A 22,039-nucleotide genomic window follows, 5' to 3' on the forward strand; every position below is an offset into this window, starting at 1 on the left:
AACAAATTCAAAGTCTAGTCTAAGCTGAAACAGTCTACCGGTAAAAGATGAGATTATTTAGGGCTGGTCTGGATCTAATAATGTGTAACCTGAGGACTTAATGGGAATATGAATTGGGATGCTAATTTAGATTTTAAAAAATGAAGAAAAAAAACAGACTGAAAGGAAAATTATTTGCCAGAAAAACAGCCAACGGTCTATGTTTTGGGTGCTCCATCCCACCTAACAGAATGGTGACCAGCCAAAAACACACCTAAAACCCTCTGCTTTATATTTCCCTCTAGATGGGATCGTTATTTCAAAAATGAACATCTGGCTGGGTTGAAGTAAACATTTTTTACATGTATGTTGTTCAAATCCAGGACCATTATGCTTGGTAAATATAGCTACTTGATATGCTTTTTTTTTGTTATTATGCTCATTATCTGTTGAACAGTCTACCTTCACACATGAGGTCTGTGCAAACTGTCAATTTAGGGTTGAAAAAATTATTGTTTGCTACAGCTTTTGTAACTAATTTCAATATGTAATTTTAATCATTTTAATCGCTATTATTCACTATTACCGTCCTATTTCTTTCTATTTCTTTTAAATGTATTTTTCTGTTTTAGATTTTAATGTATTAGTATGCCTCTGTAAAGCACTTTTTTAACCTTTATTTTACCAGGCAGATTGCTTGAGATAAAAAAAGAAAATCTCTTTTCCAAACAAGGCCTGGCTAAGAAAGCAGCAACCAAAGAAGGGACAGACATGAGAGAGAGAGAGAGAGAGAGAGAGAGAGAGAAGAGAATAAGACTTTGAATTGCCTGTGAAATAAACAAATAAAATCGCCTTGCCTCACCTTTTTTGTGATTATACAAGTCTTGTTTATTTTATTCTTAAATTGTTTTTGTGCTTCCATGTTAAATTAAATTTGCCATAGCAAAGAAAAACATTGCTGTAGAAAAAATGTTATTATCACCACAGTAGCCTGTATCAATCAATCAATCAATCAATCAATCAATCAATCAATCAATCAATCAATCAATCAATCAATCAATCAATCAATCAATCAATTTATTATTGCAAAATCACCATGGTACATGGTCTCAATCCACCGTACAATAAAAACATGGCATCATAACAACATAGACCCTCACATCAACTGAGGTATGATAAAATTCAGTAATGTAGAAATTCAACTGTATGCAAAAATCATATAATGTTTTTGTTTATTCTTGTCTGTTTGGTGTTTATATTCATAATACAAACTGTGTGTCATGTCAACTATGTGTGTAGTTCCAGACTTCTAAGTGCATTCAATTAACCTGGGAGGAGGCGCACACACTACAAGATCCACAATTCCAGGCGAAGGAGACGAGCTCGGCTGGGATTGGTTGGCTATACGTCACGTGACGCTGCCGGCTCTGGCTCTACCCCGTTGAGCGACACTTTGCCTACATCCATGGTCTGATTTGACATCTGTTCTTTTCTTTTTTTTTTAAAAAAACTCCCAGAGGCTACACAAACAGCCGAGCCTCCTCCAGGACAACAGTCCCAGCACCGCCCGGCCGCCGCACGCTACTCCACCAACACGGTACGTTCACCGCTTTAACGTTAACTCTCTGTCTGCGTCGGTTTGTCTCCTCATCGATGAGAAATGAAAGAGCCGTGTGTAGTGCAGAGCACTGTGTGTCGTAACGTTAGCCTGAAAGGGAGCAAAGGTCTCGGGCAGAGCTGATGGGGGCAGCGGGGACAGACTGGTAAAACGTCGGTAACGTTAGCTCAGCGAGACTCGTGTTGTCGTGGTAACTTAGAAACTATGTCGGTTATTTAAACCGAGTCCGTTAAATATCCCCAACTTCCTGTTTTTGTGAAGTGGTCATCACCAGTACTTGTTTTGTGTCGGAGTGATAACCGTTAAAGGGACCTTTGGTATGTGGTGGTAACGCTGGTCTTAAAAGTGACCGAACTATCGGCGAGTTAGTTTCTGCAAACTAAAGACAGTGATATTTTAATTATTTTCACTTCTGTAAAGTTTACGTCACTCCTGTGCATTCAGCCGTGTACTAACGGTTTTCTCGTCATACACGGATATTGATATTAATTGACCTACGTAGACGTAACGTTACACTTAGCCCATGAGCTAATCAAGACGAGGCTTGCTTTGATTTCTGTTAACTGAACAGTTAAGTGGAAGATGAAATGATCTCCAAAAGGCATGAAATTAAGTTACACATGGCACATTCCCTGTATATTTTCATCTTTTACATTTTCAAACTGACTGGAAACTATCACAGTGTGCTAAATCTCTTGTCTGATACCTTGGTCAAAGTTTTCTGAGAGCTCGAGTCTCCTGGGTTTCTCATTCTTTTGCAGGCTGCTGCTTTGTTTCCCTTTTTCACTCTGAAACTGTAGAAAAATAAAATAATACACTGATATTGCAAAAGATTGTTTCATGTGTAACTTTATGTCTCTTGGAGATCATTTCATCTTCCACTTGATGAACTGTTCACTTTAACAGAATTTATTACCCCAACTTTTGCATGCTGCTGTATATTGATTGTTAACTTTAAAAAGTAATTTCACTATGCATCTGCAATACACTTGTAGAGAACAACTGTGTATAAAGTTCAAGCCAGTGGTGTAAAGATTAGGCTACGTAATGGATATGATAAGATAATCAACGGGAATTTGTTGCCAGCAAGTTTGTCATTTGTCAAATCATTTGCCTAGATGAAGAGTGATCTGGTGTTCTGGATACGTGGCAGGTTCAACAGTTCATATTCAAAGGTCCAGTGTGGGGGATTTAGGAGAATTTATTGGGAGAAATGGAATATGATATCCATAATGAAGTTTTCATTAGTGTTTAATGTCACACAAGGGCCACTGTTGGTTCTCTTCCATGCTTGGAAAGAGGGAGGTAGAGGGTTTAAACTCACATCAGATGTCACTTAATCCTGCAAAATGTTTCTTTGATGTCATGGTGTTTTCTGAAACTGTAGTTTGACACAAGTAGCTAATGTGGCATGGTGATGCTGCGATTAGTTACCACTCTTGCCTCTCAACAAGAAGGCTCAGGGGTAGGCTAGATACTCTGGGCCTTTCTGGGTGGAGTTGCTGAATGTGAATGTGTGTTTGCATCGTCTGTCTTCATATCAAAGTTCCATTTGCTACATCTTTGTAGGAAAAAACTCAAACTATGGACATTTATTTGCAAGTGTGGACATTTGTTTCTGTTTTTAAAAAAAAATAGAAAATACATTAAAAAAAATATAATTTGGAAGTTACATCTACACTACAAAAATTAAAGGTGCAGTAACACGATAAAAGAGAAGTTAAGTAATTCAGCAGCTGATTATTTTTGAATTGTGCAATAAGTTTGTGGTGTATTTTTGGCTTACTGTTACTGTCAATTGCCAAATTGAAAAACAATGATCGAAAATCGGTTGGTAATTGAATCGAGACCTCAATAATCGTAATCGAATCTGGAAATTGGACTGAACTGAACTTCAGTGCTGTCTTGGATCTGTTAAACATCCATATTCTTATTCCCCTTTTTACTTGCTTTGTAAACAAGGTCATCCTGTGAGCAACGATGGAGAGCTACTTCACTTCACTCTGCTCTCACATTACATTCCTCTCTTAATGTTTCCTCTCTCCTTCCCTTCCCCCCAGATCCATCATGAATTTCATCCTGGAAACTCTCCAAGTCCTCCTCCTGTCCCTCTGGTACAATGTGGAGTCTTTCATCTACTTCTTCGTGCCCATGAGGAAGAAGAACGTAGCCGGCGAGGTGGTGCTGATCACGGGGGCGGGCAGCGGGATCGGCCGCCTCATGGCTCAGGAGTTCGCGGCTCTCGGCTCCGTGCTGGTGCTATGGGACATCAACCAGGAGGGCATGAAGGAAACCACTAAACTGGCCAAGCAGAGCGGAGCCAGCAGAGTCCACTCCTACCTGTGTGACTGCAGCGACAAGAACGAGGTCTACAGAGTGGCCGACCAGGTGAGCTTCAGCCTGCACCGCTCACACCAACAGGCTGCACTGCACTGTGTTCGCCTCACTGTGTAATTCTTTTTAATTTTTAATTTTTGTTTTGCAACAACAAGACAAGCTCATCAAAGAAGTAACACAAACTCACAGCCTTCCACTGTCACAAATCACAACATACAACACAAGATAATACAACATATAACATAATAAAAAACCAAAAACACAAACACATGTAAAGGACAAAAAAAAGAAACAAAAAAGAAAGAAAAAAAAATAAAAGAAAGAAAAAAAAAAAGAAGAAAAAAAAGTATTAGTAGTAATACTATGTAATTCTAACCTGTTATCATGAAGGTATGTTAGGTGTTGACAGTTACACACAAGTTTAGACATGTATACACTGTAAATTCTCCAATAGCAGCCAGGGCTTTTACTGCTTCAACTGCCAAACTGACCCTTGTATTTGAGACAGACGTCTGTATGGGACAGACTTTTATTTAATTTTGGACCAATCTTCTGCTCAGCAAAGATGGAAAATACTATCAAAACCATTCTTGTTAAAAGAGTAAGAATTGAAGGAAAGAGCTGGATACAGATCTGTGTTCATTTAGAAGTTTTATTGGCACCAATTAAACCGGGTTCGGGTCGAAAACTAAAAACTCGGGTCAGGTCGGGTCGAACCACGGGCTTTGTCTTTTTTTGGGGGGGGCGCGTTCGGGCTGAGAAATAATGTTTGTGAGTCCAGCTGCATCCGGTCTGGTCTTCAACACCCGGACTGGGTCGCGTTTTAATTTTCAGGCCCGTTGAGAACTCTAGCATGAATGAAGCAGCTTAGAAAGTGCTCAAACAAGCGATCGTGGGCTTTGAGAGGTTTGGTACATTCACAAAAACTTGCAGAAAATAGAAACAGACCCGGCTTCTAACTGAGACTGGCTTTTATTTGCTCACACCTGTAGCCAGACCCGGCCGGCACAAGGGACCGGCTTCTGTTTGAGACTAGAATTTGCTGTACGTTCAAGTGTTTTTATCAGGTCAAGCTGAATGAATAAACAACTGAGTGTGTAGGTGCGGTTGGATATCAGTAGTCATTCCACAATTAGAGCACCCAACGATAGCAGAGTGCTCAGTCCTGGACACTGTGATATATTCTGTCCCGCTGAATATCATGTTTACATAAGACTTCTCAACGGGCCTGAAAATTAAAAGCCGACCCGGCCCACCCAGCGGGTGTTGAAACCCGGAACAACTCACAAGCAGTGATTCCAGGCCTGACCCGGGAAATTAAAAAAAAGAAAAAAAGACTCGGCCTGATGCGTCATTACTGTGTTCTAATACAGGCACACAGTGTTTCCCATTAATTAACGAGTCTGTGGCGGCCCGCCACAGTCTCTCAGAGAAAAAAAAAAAAAAATTGTGTCTACGTGCGGTGCACCCACACGCGAGAGAGGTGGCAGTTTGAGAGGCTGACTGGCAGAGATGAGAGCTGGTGAAAGGCTAGCATGGTTATTTAAAACACCATCTCTGAACTCTGCCTGCACATAGATACACAGACACGGGCGCACGCTAAATGCGCTATATCGCTCTAATTACTCCTCTGCAGCGCCATCACGCTCGCTCCCCCCCACGGCGCCGCCACAGCACACACAATCGCAGTGTTTTATTTTGAAAATTGACCGGGTTCTCTCGTTGTTTCATGTTTGACTTCCTGCCCAGCTTGACGCGATCGCTATTCGCGGCGCTTCCACGTCCGGTTGACGGTCCCCGGCGCTATGCAGGTCATTACCGCTCGAATATGAACTTTTCACCCCACGTTCAAACGAATATTTGAATATTGAATAAAAAGTGACAGCCCTAGCGCCAAGTCAGTGCATTTCACTATAAACAACGTGAATGTGTTTTCTATAATAAATGGAAGGCCGAGTCCCGACCCCAACCCGAGTCATTTGTATATGTTTTCAACCTGAACCAGCACGTCTGGTCGGGCCGGCCCAGGTCTAGTTTGCATACATTTAAAGCTCCATATAAAGCTCCATATTTCCCTGTGTGTGTGTGTGTGTGTGTGTGTGTGTGTGTGTGTGCCACTGTGCCTGTGTGTCTGTGCCTGTGTGTGTGCGCCCTTAAGGCGGGGGCGGGATAACTGTTGTGTAAACACACTTTGTTGACCTTATATCCAAATTATGGGCTGGCGGTGTAACGGCTGGAAACCAGGAACTGAACCACTGGCCGCAAACACACTTTCTTAACTTTAGCATGGACCAGCATCATAACTCACATTTGCTTGAATCTGCAGCTTCGACGTTATCAGTAGCTTTTATAAGAACTGAGGTGAGTGTCCTTCAGATGCCTTCCAGTCAAACCACAACATCATGCCCTGTCGGAGATTAAACAGCAGACGCCGACGCCTCACCTCCACCCATGTTTAGTATTAACTGACAGCTGTGAAGACAGAAGTGGTTTTATGCCTCGGGGTCAAGACAGATGCTAATTTTAGACAGAAGCTCTCAGGAGTTTGACTTCATTGTGCAGCCTGAAGGTTTTCACAGACACACACAGCTGCTTCTTGATCACATTGATTCATCAGTAAATAAAGGATCAGGTCACATTACCTACTAATTACGGTAATGCTCATTCTGACTAATTTGATAACAATTAAAAAGCTCACCTGCGCTTTGCAAATATTGCAGCAGAGTGACTTTCAACAAACCCATGACTATGTTTTCAGAATATTCCGAGCAGCAGTTCAACTAATATAAAAACTCTCCTAAACCAGAGGAAACAAAATATAGCACAGGAAAGACACACTGACTGCATTTTATCAAACAGAGATGGATTCGTTGAATCAATTCCAGCTTCATCTGCCTCAGTTAGAATTTTTGGGCACAGAAATGTCTTGACAGTCAGTTTCTTCAGATTATTTCGTCGTTAGACGTTAGTTAGATTTCATCCTCCATGACAGGCAGTTTTTTCCTCTGCTGTGTGCAGGTAAAGCGTGAAGTGGGCGACGTCAGCATTCTGGTGAACAACGCCGGCATCGTGACAGGAAAGAAGTTCATGGATGCTCCCGATTCCCTTATCGAGAAGACGATGGAGGTCAACACCATGGCCCACTTCTGGGTCAGTGAGTCAACAGACAGCGGGCCGCCTGCTGTCGCCATAGAGCCATGTGGTTTCTGATGATTTTAATTTGAATATTTTAGATTTTCACGAAGTTAAACAATGTGCAGAATACCCAACGACATACGGAGCGTTCTGTCTTGTGGTTTATTTGTTGTGTGCCTCTCTCCGCTCAGACCTACAAGGCCTTCCTTCCTGCAATGATTGCCAACAATCACGGTCATCTGGTCAGCATCGCCAGCTCTGCAGGGCTCATTGGAGTCAATGGATTGGCAGGTGTGTGTGTGTTGTCCTCTTCATCTAATCATGTATGTCATCAATAGTGTGACTGACTTAATGAATACTATAGTGGGCTTAATACTTAAAACAAAAGCTGGGGGCTGCATCCTTCAGAGGTGACATTTAAAGGTCCAGTGTGTAATAATTGAAGGTTTATTGGCAAAATCTGAATACACTACCCATGAATATATTTGTATAAGTGTATAATCGCTATAAAATAAGAAATGAAAAAAAGTTTGCTTTTCGTAGCCTTATAATTCTTCTTTTATATATACATATAGCAATGGTCTTGCTTTAGACAGGGCTCCAGACTGCGACTAAATGGTCGCATTTTGCGGCTAAAGTTTCAGACAGTGCGATTACATTTTTCATCTACTCGCGCATGAGCGACCAGTAAATTTGTAGATTTTTTTTTAATGACCACTGTGATTGGCCAATGTGTGTTTCTCTTCTCCACATCTCGGGGGAGATGTCTTTCCACAGCAGAGCTCCGTGTGAAACAACAGGAGACACACAGACCAGCGACCCGCGTGCGTGTGTGCAGTTTTTTATTAGACGGCTCGCTACCGCTACAAACCTTAAACATCCCATAATATGCTTGCGCTCTCAGCAGCGGTACTCAAATCATCACAAGGCAACGAAGCAGGTTGACTCGCGTTGCAGAACAACGCTGCACAGAGGCTCCCAAACGGAAATGATTATTGATTGATTGTTGATCAATAGACTTTTTTTTTGGCCGCGAGGGGGGTGGGGGGTCTTGACGGGTTTGATGCCAAGGAGTCCGTGCACATGTGGCTCAGTCAGGGTCAACAGACAAGGAGGCCAACAAGAGCTGGCCTACTCAGGCACCTTAGGGGAGGGGGGTGAGTTTGGTGTGTCTACTTGTTCTTGAACTTTGACTGATTAATACTATTGATTAATATTTTTTTAGCTCCTTATGTCATCAACTTATGGGGGCTTGTCGACACATGCAGACTTACACTCGTGCCTTCAGTCGTATCAGTCATTTCGCAGCATGAAGTTACTGACAGTATGTGCCAGTTTTGCAGCGCAGTCCAGTGACAGACGGTCAGACGACAAACGTACAGGGACGTCTGCGTGTGCCTCACCTGTAACAACAGCGCTGCTAAAAAATAATTTAAAAAATTGTAGTGTATTAATGGTACGTGCCATGTTTGCATGGCAGCGAAAGGGAAAATCCAGCCAGAGAGCACGTTTCAAGGGTTTCGCGGTTTTTGAACGCCAAATGTCATGGTTTTCCCCCCATTTTACACACTGGACCTTTAAAGACCAATCACATTACAGCGTTGCGACAAGGCCTGTCCCAATTGGAGGGCTCCTCCAAATGTGGCCGACAAATCTGGCCTTCTCCTGCCTATTCTAGGAGGACACGTTGCACTTATCCTTTATGGCCTACCGTATCCCTGGATTCTTTGTGCACCGTTAATAATTATTAGCATGCTAGCCATTGGAATGTTGAGGTGGCTCCACACTGTAGCCATGGTTGCCCCGCTTGGTGGCCGGCTTGGAGGCGAGGTCACCCACTGAGCAGGGCTACAGTGGCTGCATGGCTTAATGCCAGCAGCTGAGGAGTTGTTGGATGTGTTGGAAGCCACTTTCAAATGTCTGATGTTCAGATGCAATCAGGAAAAGCTCTGAAGGCTAAACCGCCCCATTTACCAACGGTAACGTGGCCGGCAGAGGTGCTTCTGTAGACCCCGTAGGATGGGTCCTCCGAAGGATCTGGCCCTTGAATTGGGACACAGACAAAGTAAGCAAGCTGAAAAACAAACTGGTACCCCCTCCACCTCCGGCAACATGTGTCTTACACAAACAAACTCATTAGACTGACGACTCTTTGCTGAGAAGGAGGGCTGGGGCTGCCTGTGTAGTTGTTTCTACCAAGCAGAACTGTGTTCCCTAGCTGCTGTAAAACAGGGGGAGAGCTACTTCTGGTATCCAAAAGCAAACCCCTGGACTCCATATTCTGTTTCTCATCTCACTCAACTCAAATAACTTTATTTTTTCGTGAGGCACTTCATCCACAGAGAGCCACAGTGCATATTAAAAACATAAAGAGTAGGTTACAATTGGATAAAAACAAATGTTGAGATACAATACAAATGTTAAAGAGAAACACACACACACACCTACAAACATACACATACGTACATACATACCAAATCAGCCATTCATCAATCTAATGGATGAGGGTACAAAGCTTGCACTCTAATGTATCAGTAAACCTGTTTGCTTAATGCAAAACACAGAGATGTGGAGTATCTTGACACGAGGAGTTTGGCTCCCACAAATAGACATGTGTTCACTTTGTGAACATGGATCATTGAGTGTAGAACTAAATAGACTGAAGGCTATGAATACTCGCTGTCCTACAATAGCTTGCACAGGTGATCGGCATGATTCTGATCAGTGTTTTTCAGTGGATTAATTACAGGCTGCATACATCTTATTAGTGTGTCCAATGGTGTTTATTGTTACCCATGATGCTCCGGGCGCACAGGCAGCAGGAAACGCTGCTATGATGTGTGGAGCTGTTCTCCGACTCGGTGACTCAGAGCTGTGGGCCGTCCACGTCTCAACACAAACCAAACAAACAGCCTGAATGAAATATCCACACTGACACCCGAGCCAGCAAGTGTTGAAGCAGAAATAATTTGGACACTCCCTCTCTAAATTAGTGACATAATCCAGGTCTCTGAAGTCCTGCTGCTGTGGTTCAACACTTCTGTCTGACAGTAGGAGGGGGGATTCTCCATAGATCTGACCTCTGTGCTGCAGCTTGAATCTCTGCCACTACACTGTTGTCATCTTCTTTCTGCATCACTTATCCTTATTATCCAGTGTCCATTGTCACGAACAATACAGTACCACTATATTCATACTGTGCAGCAGATAGTTGAAACTGCTTCCAAACTCTGCAGTTGTGTTAGGAAGTCAGTTTTAAGATTATTCATAGAGCTGTTTCCTAAAAAGATAAAGCATGTAAATCTTCCTGCGGGGTCATTCAACCTGTCACTGGGGGAAGGGTTTGTCAGAGCTGGATGACCAGAGTTTACACGTCAGAGCTGATGTTGCAACTGACTGTCAAGGTTACCCTTTCACCTATATTAGTAATGTAGATTGTGATATCTTATCATCTTTACCTCTGATTATGTTACAGATGTAGCTCTGCTGCACAACCATTAGTGTAACTAACAGCTGTGCTGTGTTAAGCAAACAACGCATCACATGGTAGGCATGTCTCTGTCCGCCCTGTCTCAGCAGTTAAAGTTTCAACAACAGAACAAATCCTACAGTTCAGACAGTCTGGTTGGTCAATTTCTCCTGGGTATGAATGATCAGACTTTCGAGGACAGCTGATGCAATTCCAGACACTAAAAGAATAACTCCCCAGTGTGTGTGTTAATGTCAGCTGCTGTCATTGACCTGTAGTTCTGTTTACTTGCTCAGACAAGTAACACTGAACGGGGCCTCTCTTAGTGGAGATTACATGTTCTCCCTGCGCCTGGGTGCTTTCTCTACAGGTTCTCCAGCTTCCTCCCACAGTCCTAACACAGCACACAATCTGCCTCCAGACCCCACCACCCTGCACATACCATATAAGCAGTTTGGACAATGGACGGATGGTAGTTACACTCAAAACACAGTGATTACATCAGCCGTTCTCTGTGTTTCCAGGTGTAGTCTCAAAGGTTGGCTCTCATACAGCCTGTATCAGCTTCAATGGGAAAGAAATAATCCATCCATTGTTTCTAGTCATCTGTTAAATGGTATCAGGTGCCTCTCTTGATGGGTTAGTCTTAAAGGGATATTTCAACATTTTGGCCTATTGCCATAATCCCTATAGTCATAGCAGTAGGTTCATTACCTTTAATTGTCGGTGGGAGCTGTTTTCAGATAGGTGGAGCAGAGACGTGAGCTGCTCAGCAAACGCAATGGAGGCACACGGTATTTCCACGTTTCCCTCATCAAACTAAATACAATCACAGCTGCAAAACACTCTGGTGGACAAGTTGTGACCTGCACATTCGACACGCTATGAGATAATAACGTATAATTATGTAACATTACCCACATTAAGCAGATACTTGAAACTACTTGCTGACTTCGCTTTTGAAGTCACTCAGTTGGGCAAATGTAGTTCCAGCTACGTATTTGCCTCGAAAACAACACTGTCGTAACGTTCCGTTATTATCTCATAGCGTGGTGAATGTGCAGATCACAACTCGTTCACCAGAGTCTTTTGGAGTTGTTGGATTGTGTATTTGATGAGTTTGATGAGGGAAAGGCAAAAATACCACGTGCCATGCAGAGCTCACATCTCTGTCCCGCCGATCTAAAAACAGCTTGCACCCACAATTAAAGGTAATGAACCTACTCCTAAAACTATAGGGATTATGGCAATAGGTGAATTTGCCAAAATGTTGAAACATCCCTTTAATAAGGTTCTTATACACTGAGAACTGGAACTGTTCAGGAATAAGTTGATGGGTAAAGGGAGAAATCACCAGCGACCACAGCAGAGTGTTCAAAGTATTTAATGATGTGTCTGAATGGGAACATGACTCCTGATAACTAATGATCCTTTTCACTCTCCTGCAGACTACTGTGCCAGTAAGTTTGCAGCGGTAGGTTTTGCGGAGTCAGTGGGTCTGGAGCTGCTGGCGACAGGGAAAGACGGCGTCAAGACCACAATCGTTTGCCCGTACTTCATCAACACTGGGATGTTCGATGGATGTCAGACTAAGTAGGTCTCTTAACGACTATCACCTCTGATTGTTTCTATCTTCACTTCCATGGAGCAGGTGTTTCTTCACAGAGATGTTCTGATGCACACTCTGTAGTTTGACACCCTGTGGCTCAGTCGGCTCTGGTTCACATGTGAGAAGATTTCTTCACTGTGAAGCAACAAAATGCATCAGAACAATTGATATTGTTATAATTGACCAGTGTAATATCAAAGGCAGTCATGATGCTGAATATCTACATACTGTAGCTGTGATTCAATGCTATGGCAACACAAATAGTTCATTAACTGCTCTGGTGTTTTGACCTACACATTAGCTTGCTTCTTTACCTCAAGCTAGCTACTTTGTATCTACAGTGCTGTGAAAAAGTATTTCCCCCCTTCCTGATTTCTTACTTTTTTTCATATTTGTCACACTTAAATAATTAAGATCATCAAACTAATTTTAATATTAGACAAAGATAACCCAAGTAAACAATGCAGTTTTTAAATGATGATTTCATAAAAAAAAAAACTATCCAAACCTACCTGGCTCTGTGTGAAAAGTAATTGCCCTACTTGTTAAATCATGAACTAACTGTGATAACCTTTTTTTTTTGAAAGTAGAGTTTAATTTCATTGTCCACTCTAAGGCCTGATCACTGCCAGACCTGTTGAATCAAGAAATCACTTCAATAGAACCTGTTTGAGTGAAGTGAAGTAGGCTGAGATCTCAAACGGGAACACATCCTGCCGCGATCTAAAGGAATTTTAAAAAAAGATGAAAAAACAAAATCATCGACATCAATAAGTCTGGAAAGTGTTACAAAGCCATTTCTAAAGATTTGGGGCTCCAGCGAACCACAGTGCGAGCCTTTATGCAGAAAGCTTGGAACAGTGGTAAAAACCTACCCAAGATGGCCGGCGGCCGTCCTACCATAATACTCCAAGAGCGCAGCAACAACCCATCCAGGAGGTCACAAAGACCTCAGAACAACTTCTAAAAACCTGCAGGCCTCACTTGGCTCAGTAAATGTCAGTGTTAATGACTCGACAATAAGAAAGACACTGGGCTAAAATGTCATCCATGGGAGGGTCCAAGGTGAAAACCACTGCTGAGCAAAAAGATCACAAAGGCTCATCTCACTTTGACCAAAAAACTTCTTGATGATCCTCGAGACTTTTGGGGAAATGTTCTGTGGACTAATAAGAGAAAAGTTGAACTTTTTGGAAGGTGTGCATCCCGTTACATCTGGTGTAAAACTAACACAGCATCTCATAAAAAGAGCATCATACCAACAGATGATGATGATGATGTGGTGGAACCATGAATTCTGCTCTCTACCAGAAAATCCTCTCGGAGTAGGTCCGGCCATCAGTTAGTGACCTCAAGGTCAAACACTCTTGAGTTTCTGCATTAGTGGATAAAGGCTCTCACAGTAGTTTGCTGGAGTCCTAATGGCTTTGTAACACTTTCCAGACTGACAGATGTCAATGATTTTTTTATTTTTTTTATCTGGACTCAGCTTTCAAAGAAATTAGGTTATCGCAGTTAGTTCTTTTTCACACAGAGCCAGGTAGGTTTGGATAGCTTTATTTCTTTAAAAAATTAAATCATCATTTAAAAACTGCATTTTATGTTTACTTGGGTTATCTTTGTCTAATATTAAAATAAGTTTAATAATTTAAGTGTGACAAATATGCAAAAAAGTAAGACATCCAGAAGGGGACAAATACTTTTTCATGGCACTGTATGTTTATTTTTGTGTTTCCAGTTATTAGGAAACCATTGGAATTGTGTTTTAGTGTCAAGTGGCTCTGATTGGTTAACAGCTCGGTCAGACAATTATCTGGTCCCCATGGACAGTCCTTAGCATTTTCTGTTGTATTTTCTATGGTCAGTGGCTGTGTATGAATCACACTGAACTACACTATAGCCTCTGCTTGTTTATATAATACATGTCACCTTTGCCAACTCTCCACTCACTGCTGTGACCCCCCTCACCTCCAGTCACGTCAGCCTGCGTATTGCACAAGAAGAAAAAATAAGGTGTGCACAAATCACAAAGATAGATAACATAGAGGCAAAAAAAAACAAACAAAAAAACTCAGAGAACTTATGAGAAGACTCTACCCACAGGTAATTTTAAAATATAACAAAATTTAAAGAAATGGAAAATGTGAATATAAAACGTAATAATATCTTCTGGTATGTTGTTTTTTATTATTATTAACATAGAAATAACATTACCATTGACCATTTTTTCAGAGGTTCAGATCCAGGTAAAAAGTAAATGCCCATACATTTTTTTTTTTTATCCATAAAGTATCCACGATATTGTACCTTTTATATTGTGTTGAATATTGACCTCTGCAAGTAAAACATTTAGGAGGAGGATTGGAAATACCATCTTCTACATATAAGTGCTCTAGCACAAATTGTAACAATTTCATACATTAACATATAGGTCCAGCCATAATGTATGACGCTTATAGTAGAGACGTTTGTTGTTGACATTCAGAAGTAAATAATATATCATTAAGATATTGTTACAAGATATAACAATTCATCACAGCTGTATATATTTCATATATTAATAAAAACACAAATTTTACTTTGTAGCAAGGTTATTATCGTTAATGAAAACAAACGAAATAACGAAAACTAGAATTGAAAAAACATTTTCGTTAACTGAAATAAATAAGTACTATAATCAAATGAAAAAACGATAACTAACTGAAACTGTATTGTGTGTTTACAAAACTAACTAAAACGTACTGAAATTATAGATAAAATTCCCTTAGTTTTCGTCTTTGTCAATTTCGGATTGATATGAAATCGATTCAGGCATAGGCGCCGATTCCGTGGCTGCTCCGGTGAACCCACTGACCAGGTTGAGCACCCACTGGGGGTCACGCCACCAGATGCGCATTTCTCCGTGCCGCGCCTCGGCCCCTCAGCTGTGTGTCTGTGGGTATATGTATCCTGTGTAGCCCGTATGTGTGTGTAGCCTGTATGAATGTGTGTGTTAATCTCTCTCGCGCTCATGAATAAACACACGAGCCTGGCGCCGAGGTGCGCGCTCTGGCGCATCTGGCATAGTCGGTTAACGGGACCGAAAGGAAACTGGCTCCACTCCACGGCTATTTCGTCTGACGTCTATGTTAAGCACATGTTGTTATTGATATTGTAGCGTCCGACCCGACGTAACTACATAACTACATAACACAAACTTATCTGACAGCTCTCACTTCTTCCTCTGCTCCTCCTCACTCACTCACCTACACACACACAGGACACTGTCTTCCTCACACTCACCTCAGCCCCTCAGCTTCTCATCCAACCTGCCCAGCCCGTACCATACACATTGACAGTCAGTCAGAAATCACAGAACTTAAACATCATAACAAGAACATTACTGCGGGGTCCCGACAATATTATCAGCTGTGCAGTATAGGCTATTGAGTCCCATTACTACGTGGCATGATATGCGCAGCAGTGTTTGTAGAGCCCGGTTCAGGTGTGCTGTGTTCATACAATACAACATGTGAGGTAGGCTACTGTAAGCCTATTGTTACTCTACTGTACTGGTATGTAAAAAAAACTGCAGTAACTGAACACAAATGGTATCTTTTGAGTTTTATTACACAATACTTGCTCTGATCTTTTTGAATCCTTCAACTAACAAATAACCCAAAGTATGAAAAAACTAAAACTAATACTAAAACTAATAAAAACTAAACTAAAACTAAGCGTTTAGAAAAAAATTAAAACTAGCAAACCCACTCTAAAAACGAATTAAAACTAACTGAATTAGAGAAAAAGAAGTCAAAACTAAATAAAACTAAACTATAATTAAAAATCCAAAACTATTATAACCTTGCTTTGTAGTTTCTATATAGGACATGAATATAACAGATATTGCAACTCCATGGGCTGGTAGCTGTGAACATTAGGGATGTCCAATATTGGAAATTTGCCGATATCCGATAACTGATTTTTTCCAAAATTAGAATTTCCGATTCCGATAATAACCGATACTGATATGTCAGAAATGAACACATTACTGTATGACTACATCTATTGTGATGCCCCACTGGATGCATTCCACAAATAAACATTGTTTATTTGTTTACAGACACTTATTTATTTAAGCAGGCGTTTAGTTAATGTGTTAAATTGTTTTATTCATTATATTTTTATGTTTTTACTGTTGTATTTTATTTTATTGTGAAGCACTTTGTGATTTTTTTCCGTGAAAAGTGCTATATAGATAAACCTTACTTATTTACACAGACCACAGACACACACACGGACGGAGGGACAGGCAGGCAGGCACGGACGGACGGACGCACGCACACACACACTCATCACACATCGCTCATTATTAATAATAGCTACTGCACAACTGAAAATATTGTAGCGACCCCGCAGTAATGTTCTTATGATGTTTAAGTTCTGTGATTTCTGACTGACTGTCAATGTGTATGGTTGGATGAGAAACTGCGGGGCCGGGGTGAGTGTGAGGAAGACAGAGGGTGTGTTCGGAACCGCATACTTTCCTACTACTCATACTAATTCTGACGTCATTTTGAGTATGCGAATGCACAGTATGCGAGTTTGAGTCGGTTTGAGTATGCGAGAAGTTCCCGGATGGCATACTAGATTCGCCAGAATGTTGAATATACATGAGGAGCTTGCTACTCACACTCAAATTACCCAAGATGCAACGTAACGTGACGTCACGGATAGTCTTTTCCTTACCGCGAACAGGAAAAAAAAACAACTAAACAGGACAACAGAAATCTGCCTGTTAATACGTGACTTTATTAAGTTTTAATAATTTTTCATGCGAGAAAGTAACTGTTTAGAACCCCAATGTGCGGTTAGTTTATCCAAACGACGGCTGTTTTAAGTTTGCCCCGATGTTTTTCGGAGAAGTGAAGCTCCAGGTCCGAGCAGCGACCGTGACATCATAGAGGCAGCAGCCCGGCTCCTGACGTGCTCCGCCGGCCAGCCTACGGTCCTCGCCCAGGTGGAGAAAACGGCCGCTAATTAACTTACCCGATGGCTTTTAGAGGTTTACCACCGGCTGATTAAACTCTTTTTAGGGGATAAATGTTGGTCTCATTGATGAAATCTAACAATTGTGGCTGTAGCAGAAGTTTGTTTGAATAAAAAAACATGGTTAGACACAAGAGCAGCACTGCCAGTGCCTTGGGGTCTGTACGCACAGAAAACACCACATTTACATCAATAAATAAATGTTTTACAATGAACCAGTTACCAGGCCGATCTCAGAGCTGGCAAGACTCTCCAGTAAGGCATATCGAACGATTAAATGCCGTTAACGGGACGAGAGCGGTCAAAACTGCGGTTCCAAGCTAGCTACATCGAGGGTAGGTTCGCTTCCCAAAATAAAAGCACAAATTCTATCGTTAGGGTTTTCTATATAGTAAAGGGCAACGGGTGTTTTATTTTGTGAAAGTAACCGGAAGTGCGTTGCTCACGACGGCTAGCTTTAGTAGCGCCGAAATCGTCCAAACAAAATTGTAAACAGCTGGTATTTAGACAAATTAACGACACACTGCTGATCTTAACGGCTATTTTCTCGTCTAAAAACGTTTGAAATGTTAATAAAGTGATATATTTAAAGAATTTAGAGCTAAAATGAAATCAGCTTTAGCCTGTTGATTTTGGCTCGGGTAGGAGCGCAATGCATTATGGGTTATCATGTAGTATGCTGCAGTGTAAACGCTCTGCATACTGTCTGATTGATGAATATGTAGTATGGAGTATCACAGTATGCAGTATGGAAGTATATAGTATGTAGTATGCGGTTTCGAACACACCCAGAGTCCTGTCTGTGTGTGTGTGTGTGTGTAGGTGAGTGAGTGAGGAGGAGCAGAGGAAGAAGTGAGAGCTGTCAGATAAGTTTGTGTTATGTTGTTGTAGTTACGTTGGGTCGGACGCTACAATATCAATAAAAACATGTGCTTAACATGGACGTCGGACGCGAAATAGCCGCGGAGGGGAGCCAGTTTCCTTTCGGTACCGTTAACCGTTTGTGCCAGATGCGCCAGAGCGCGCACCTCTGTACCAGGCTCACACTCAGCGATTTGTGTTTATTCATTTTAACAGAACGCGAGAGAGATTAACACACACATTCACACAGGCTACACACACATACGGGCAGGGCTTGAAATTAGCGGTCGCCACTCGCCATTTGCGACCCAGATTTCTCTGTGGCGAGACAGATTTGTAGCTGTCTCGCCACTTGGCGAGCTAGAAAAAATGAGACTCCCAATCTGTTTCCAGGGTTTCCCCCAGTGTATTATAAACTTATAGTCACCTGACAACGTCACAACTTCGTCGCGCATAACGGGACACGTGACGGACATCATGCTCATCAGACCGCTGCTGCTTCACAGCTGACCGAGAGGAACGCACCGAGCCCAGTTAACGTGAGCCGAGCCGCGGCTCCAAAAGGCTCAGTCAGCTGCTGTAGCACAGCTGTTAGCTGTTAGCTGTTAGCACGCCGGAGTCTGTACTGTACAATCAGCGCGATATAGCGCATTTACGAGCGGCAAAGTGCCAACTGTCCATGCGCCCGTGTCTGTGTGTGTATGTGCGCGCGCGCGCGCGCGTGTGTGTGTGCGTGCGTGCGTGCTTGCGTGCGAGAGAGACGGCAGGTGGACTGACAGGCAGAGATGAGAGTTGGTGAAGCGCTGTTTAAAAATTATTATTATACTGTTCTTCTTTGAGTGGGGTGGGATTGTGGGAGGGATAAAAAAACTGGGGAAAAAACAGAATAATGGAAGTCTTCTCTGTCACGTTGTACTGTCATGTTGCTACCTGTGAAATTGCTTCCATTAAAGAAAGTCATCAAAAAAAAAAATATATATATATATACTGTGTATATATATATATATATATATATTTTATTTTTTTTTTTTTTCTTCTGTGAGAGCCTGTGGCAGGCCGCCACACATAAACTACTGTTATTCCAGAAAAGTTGAAAGGTCATCGTCTACAGAGGAACAGGATGACTGTTATATGGTCCTACTATGACTGCTATATAACTAGTGACGTCGAAATACAATAGTGAAGCAACTTGTTGGTTTTGGCTAGTAAAAAATCTGTCTGGTGAGTAACTTTTTTGACCTACTAGCCACTTGGCTAGTAGGTCAAAAAGTTAATTTCAAACCCTGCATACGGGCTACACATGATACACATACCCAAAGACACACAGCTGAGGGGCCGAGGCGCTGCACGGAGAAATGCGCATCTGGTGGCGTGACCCCCAGGGTGCTCAACCTGGTCAGTGGAGCACCCACGGAATCGGCGCTGCACGGAAGACGGACAGACACACACAGAGACACAAAGTCTCTGACTGCTGGATCAAACCACCACTGCATACGTTGTGCGTTGTACCACAGCGCGCTGATTGACTTGAATGGGGCTGCTGCATTGCTACAACTTGCATGCATGTTTGTTTACAACAGAACAGCTGTAGTAAGAACACGTGGACTATTATTGTGAGTCTGAATCAGTGACAGCAATTGTTAAGTAGCGAATTAAGTAGCAACGGTCCACTGCTACTTAATTCACTATGAAGGCACGTTATCGGGTTTTCATTATCGGCAGAAAAACCGATAACGATATGGACAGATATTACATTTTTATGCTAATATCGGCCGATATTATCGGTCGGCCGATATTATCGGACATCCCTAGTGAACATGTATGTGGCACCATTGCTGTGTGCTACCGTGCTTCATCATATGACACCATGACTGTGATGCATCATTGATCAGTGACACCTTTTGCATCACAGCTGTTCTCACCTCAGCTCAGCTCGTCTTCACACTTCAGTCCTGAAGTGACCACACACATAGATTCTCCTGTCCTGGTTTTATTGAGGTGTGTTTGTCTGACCGTGTGTGTTCTTCTTTAGCTGTGTGTGTGTGTAACAGTCCATACAGAAAGCAGTTGAGCAGTTTTAGCACTGGTTTTTATGTCCTGACCAGTGCACAGACGATTGGTCAGAGGGAGGAGAGGGGTGAAGAGCGCTGAGAATCGTACTTTATGTAACTTGACAAGTCAATTAAAAACAAAGTCTTATTTGTAGCGATGGGATAAAAAAAACGAGAAGCTCCAGGGGAAGAGAATGGAGTGAGAATGAATCAAGTAAATGGAACATGGAATATAAAAGAGAGGAAGATGAAGCGTGAAATGGAGCAGTAGAGTTACAAGACGGGGATAGAGACAGAGAGACGAGCCTTCACTTACTGTTTTAACACGAGCCGAGCATCTGTTTCTAACGTCTCGTCGTTGAAGTTGATCAGATCCACTGATTCAGTTACGTCGTCGTTGCTGTGAACTGGACATCTGTTCATGTTACAGTGACTCGGTAGATTTGGTTCATGTAGAGTGTGTGTGTGATGAAAGATCTGGAAGGATTGTGAAAGTCATGGAGTGGCAAGTGTGTTTTCCAGGAATGAAACGGTAAAATCACAAAATAATAAAGTGGTGCTGTCAAGTGCCACCCAAGGAAGTAGGAAAGTACAGACTTTTTTGTCTGTCACAATGGTCTCAGATTAAACCATCACAGTGGCATAAACTCTTGCCATGTCTTAGTCGGGAGACTGGCAACACTACAAGTATGACCCCGGCCAATCATCGTCCATGACTGATCGTGATCCTGCGCAAGTTCATATGTCACGAGGGAGGCGCCACAACAAACTGCCAATCATGGTTACTGTAGCGCTGTCTTTTGCTCAGATACGAAAAAGAAAAGGAAGAAAAAACGATCATGGAGCCGTTCATGGTACATTTTAGAATGTGTACACTTAAAAACCATCAACTTAGACCGCGTAATGAAGCGAGTTAGCGTAGCTTCACTGTGTGTAAACAATGCGTCAGAGCGCTCTGTCATCTTATTGGTCAACATCAAGGTTCATGCCGTAGGAGATTCAAACTAGGTGGAGAAATATAAACAATTCTAACATGCTAGTAGGGCTGCGTATCAATCAAAACATTTTGATACCGGTAACAATACGATACCTTCACTTCGATACCGGTTCCTGAACGATACTTTTTTCGATACCAATTTTATAATATCAATTCTAACAAAATGAAAATGACATTACACATTACGGTACAAAGCGGTACCGGAGAATATGGACGTCGTCGATTAGTTTCCGGTGATTATCGAATAGGCTAGTGCTTTTACATTGTCCAGTTTCAGTCAGATGAAGGCATACATCCTAGGTGTTTCAGTTGGATCTGGAGAAGTCCAGTATTAGTCGGACTAACGTGTTTACATGCACTTTACTGTAGTTGTCCAGTTATAGATAGATAGATTAAGGCCATAATTTGTTTTTTTCAACTGTCAGGTAAACGTACTGACTCTGTGACACTCTAAGCTCAGTGGACACTTCCCTCTGACAACAGTACCTGGACATGTGGAGGCTTCAGATGGGATGTTGACTGTCACTGAAGCAGGACATTTAGTGGAGCATTCATGGATCAGATATTTGTTGGGATGTTTGTGATTCATCCCCTTGTTAGAGAACAGCATGTTATGTTATAATACTGAAACATTGAACAGTTGGACAGGTCAAATTAAGTTCACCTGTAAATGTGCATTCTGAAACTTCACCTGAAAGCCCAATATCCCTAACTTTTTTGTGAGTAGTGTATGCAAAGGAGTCTCTCTCACTTGTGTTAACATTTTTGGTACGACGGAAGGAATTAAAGGAAGTCATTCACACATAGGACCTATGCAGCCATGTGAATTTAGTTGAACTAAGACATGATTTGCAACCAAACACAAAAAGGAGTTAGACAATACCATGACTTTAAAAACACAAACATACAAAATGTGGAAAAACGTTAGCTCTGTTGAAAATGGAGAGGATTTACA

The 22,039-nt window shown here is 42.0% G+C and overlaps 1 protein-coding gene across 3 annotated transcripts in view; it reads left to right on the forward strand.

Moving 5' to 3' along the window:
• The first annotated feature begins 1,425 nt into the window (after positions 1 to 1,425).
• LOC146971000 (epidermal retinol dehydrogenase 2-like) overlaps positions 1,426 to 22,039 on the forward strand; it is a 48,379-nt gene continuing 27,765 nt past the window's right edge. For 2 of the 3 annotated variants that reach the window (XM_085804874.1, XM_085804876.1), the window contains exons 1-5: positions 1,426 to 1,576; positions 3,658 to 3,985; positions 6,953 to 7,084; positions 7,261 to 7,360; positions 11,987 to 12,131. In XM_085804874.1, coding sequence (XP_085661000.1) covers positions 3,665 to 3,985; positions 6,953 to 7,084; positions 7,261 to 7,360; positions 11,987 to 12,131 — 698 coding nt within the window. In that variant the 5' untranslated portion in view covers positions 1,426 to 1,576; positions 3,658 to 3,664. Of the gene's footprint in view, positions 1,577 to 1,648; positions 1,788 to 3,657; positions 3,986 to 6,952; positions 7,085 to 7,260; positions 7,361 to 11,986; positions 12,132 to 22,039 lie in introns of those variants that run through there. The other variant, XM_085804875.1, reaches the window with a different exon arrangement.

The sequence above is a fragment of the Trachurus japonicus genome, chromosome 17 (assembly GCF_045865225.1).
Source record: "Trachurus japonicus isolate A0001 chromosome 17, Traja_1.0".
In the NCBI taxonomy this organism is placed as follows: domain Eukaryota; kingdom Metazoa; phylum Chordata; class Actinopteri; order Carangiformes; family Carangidae; genus Trachurus; species Trachurus japonicus.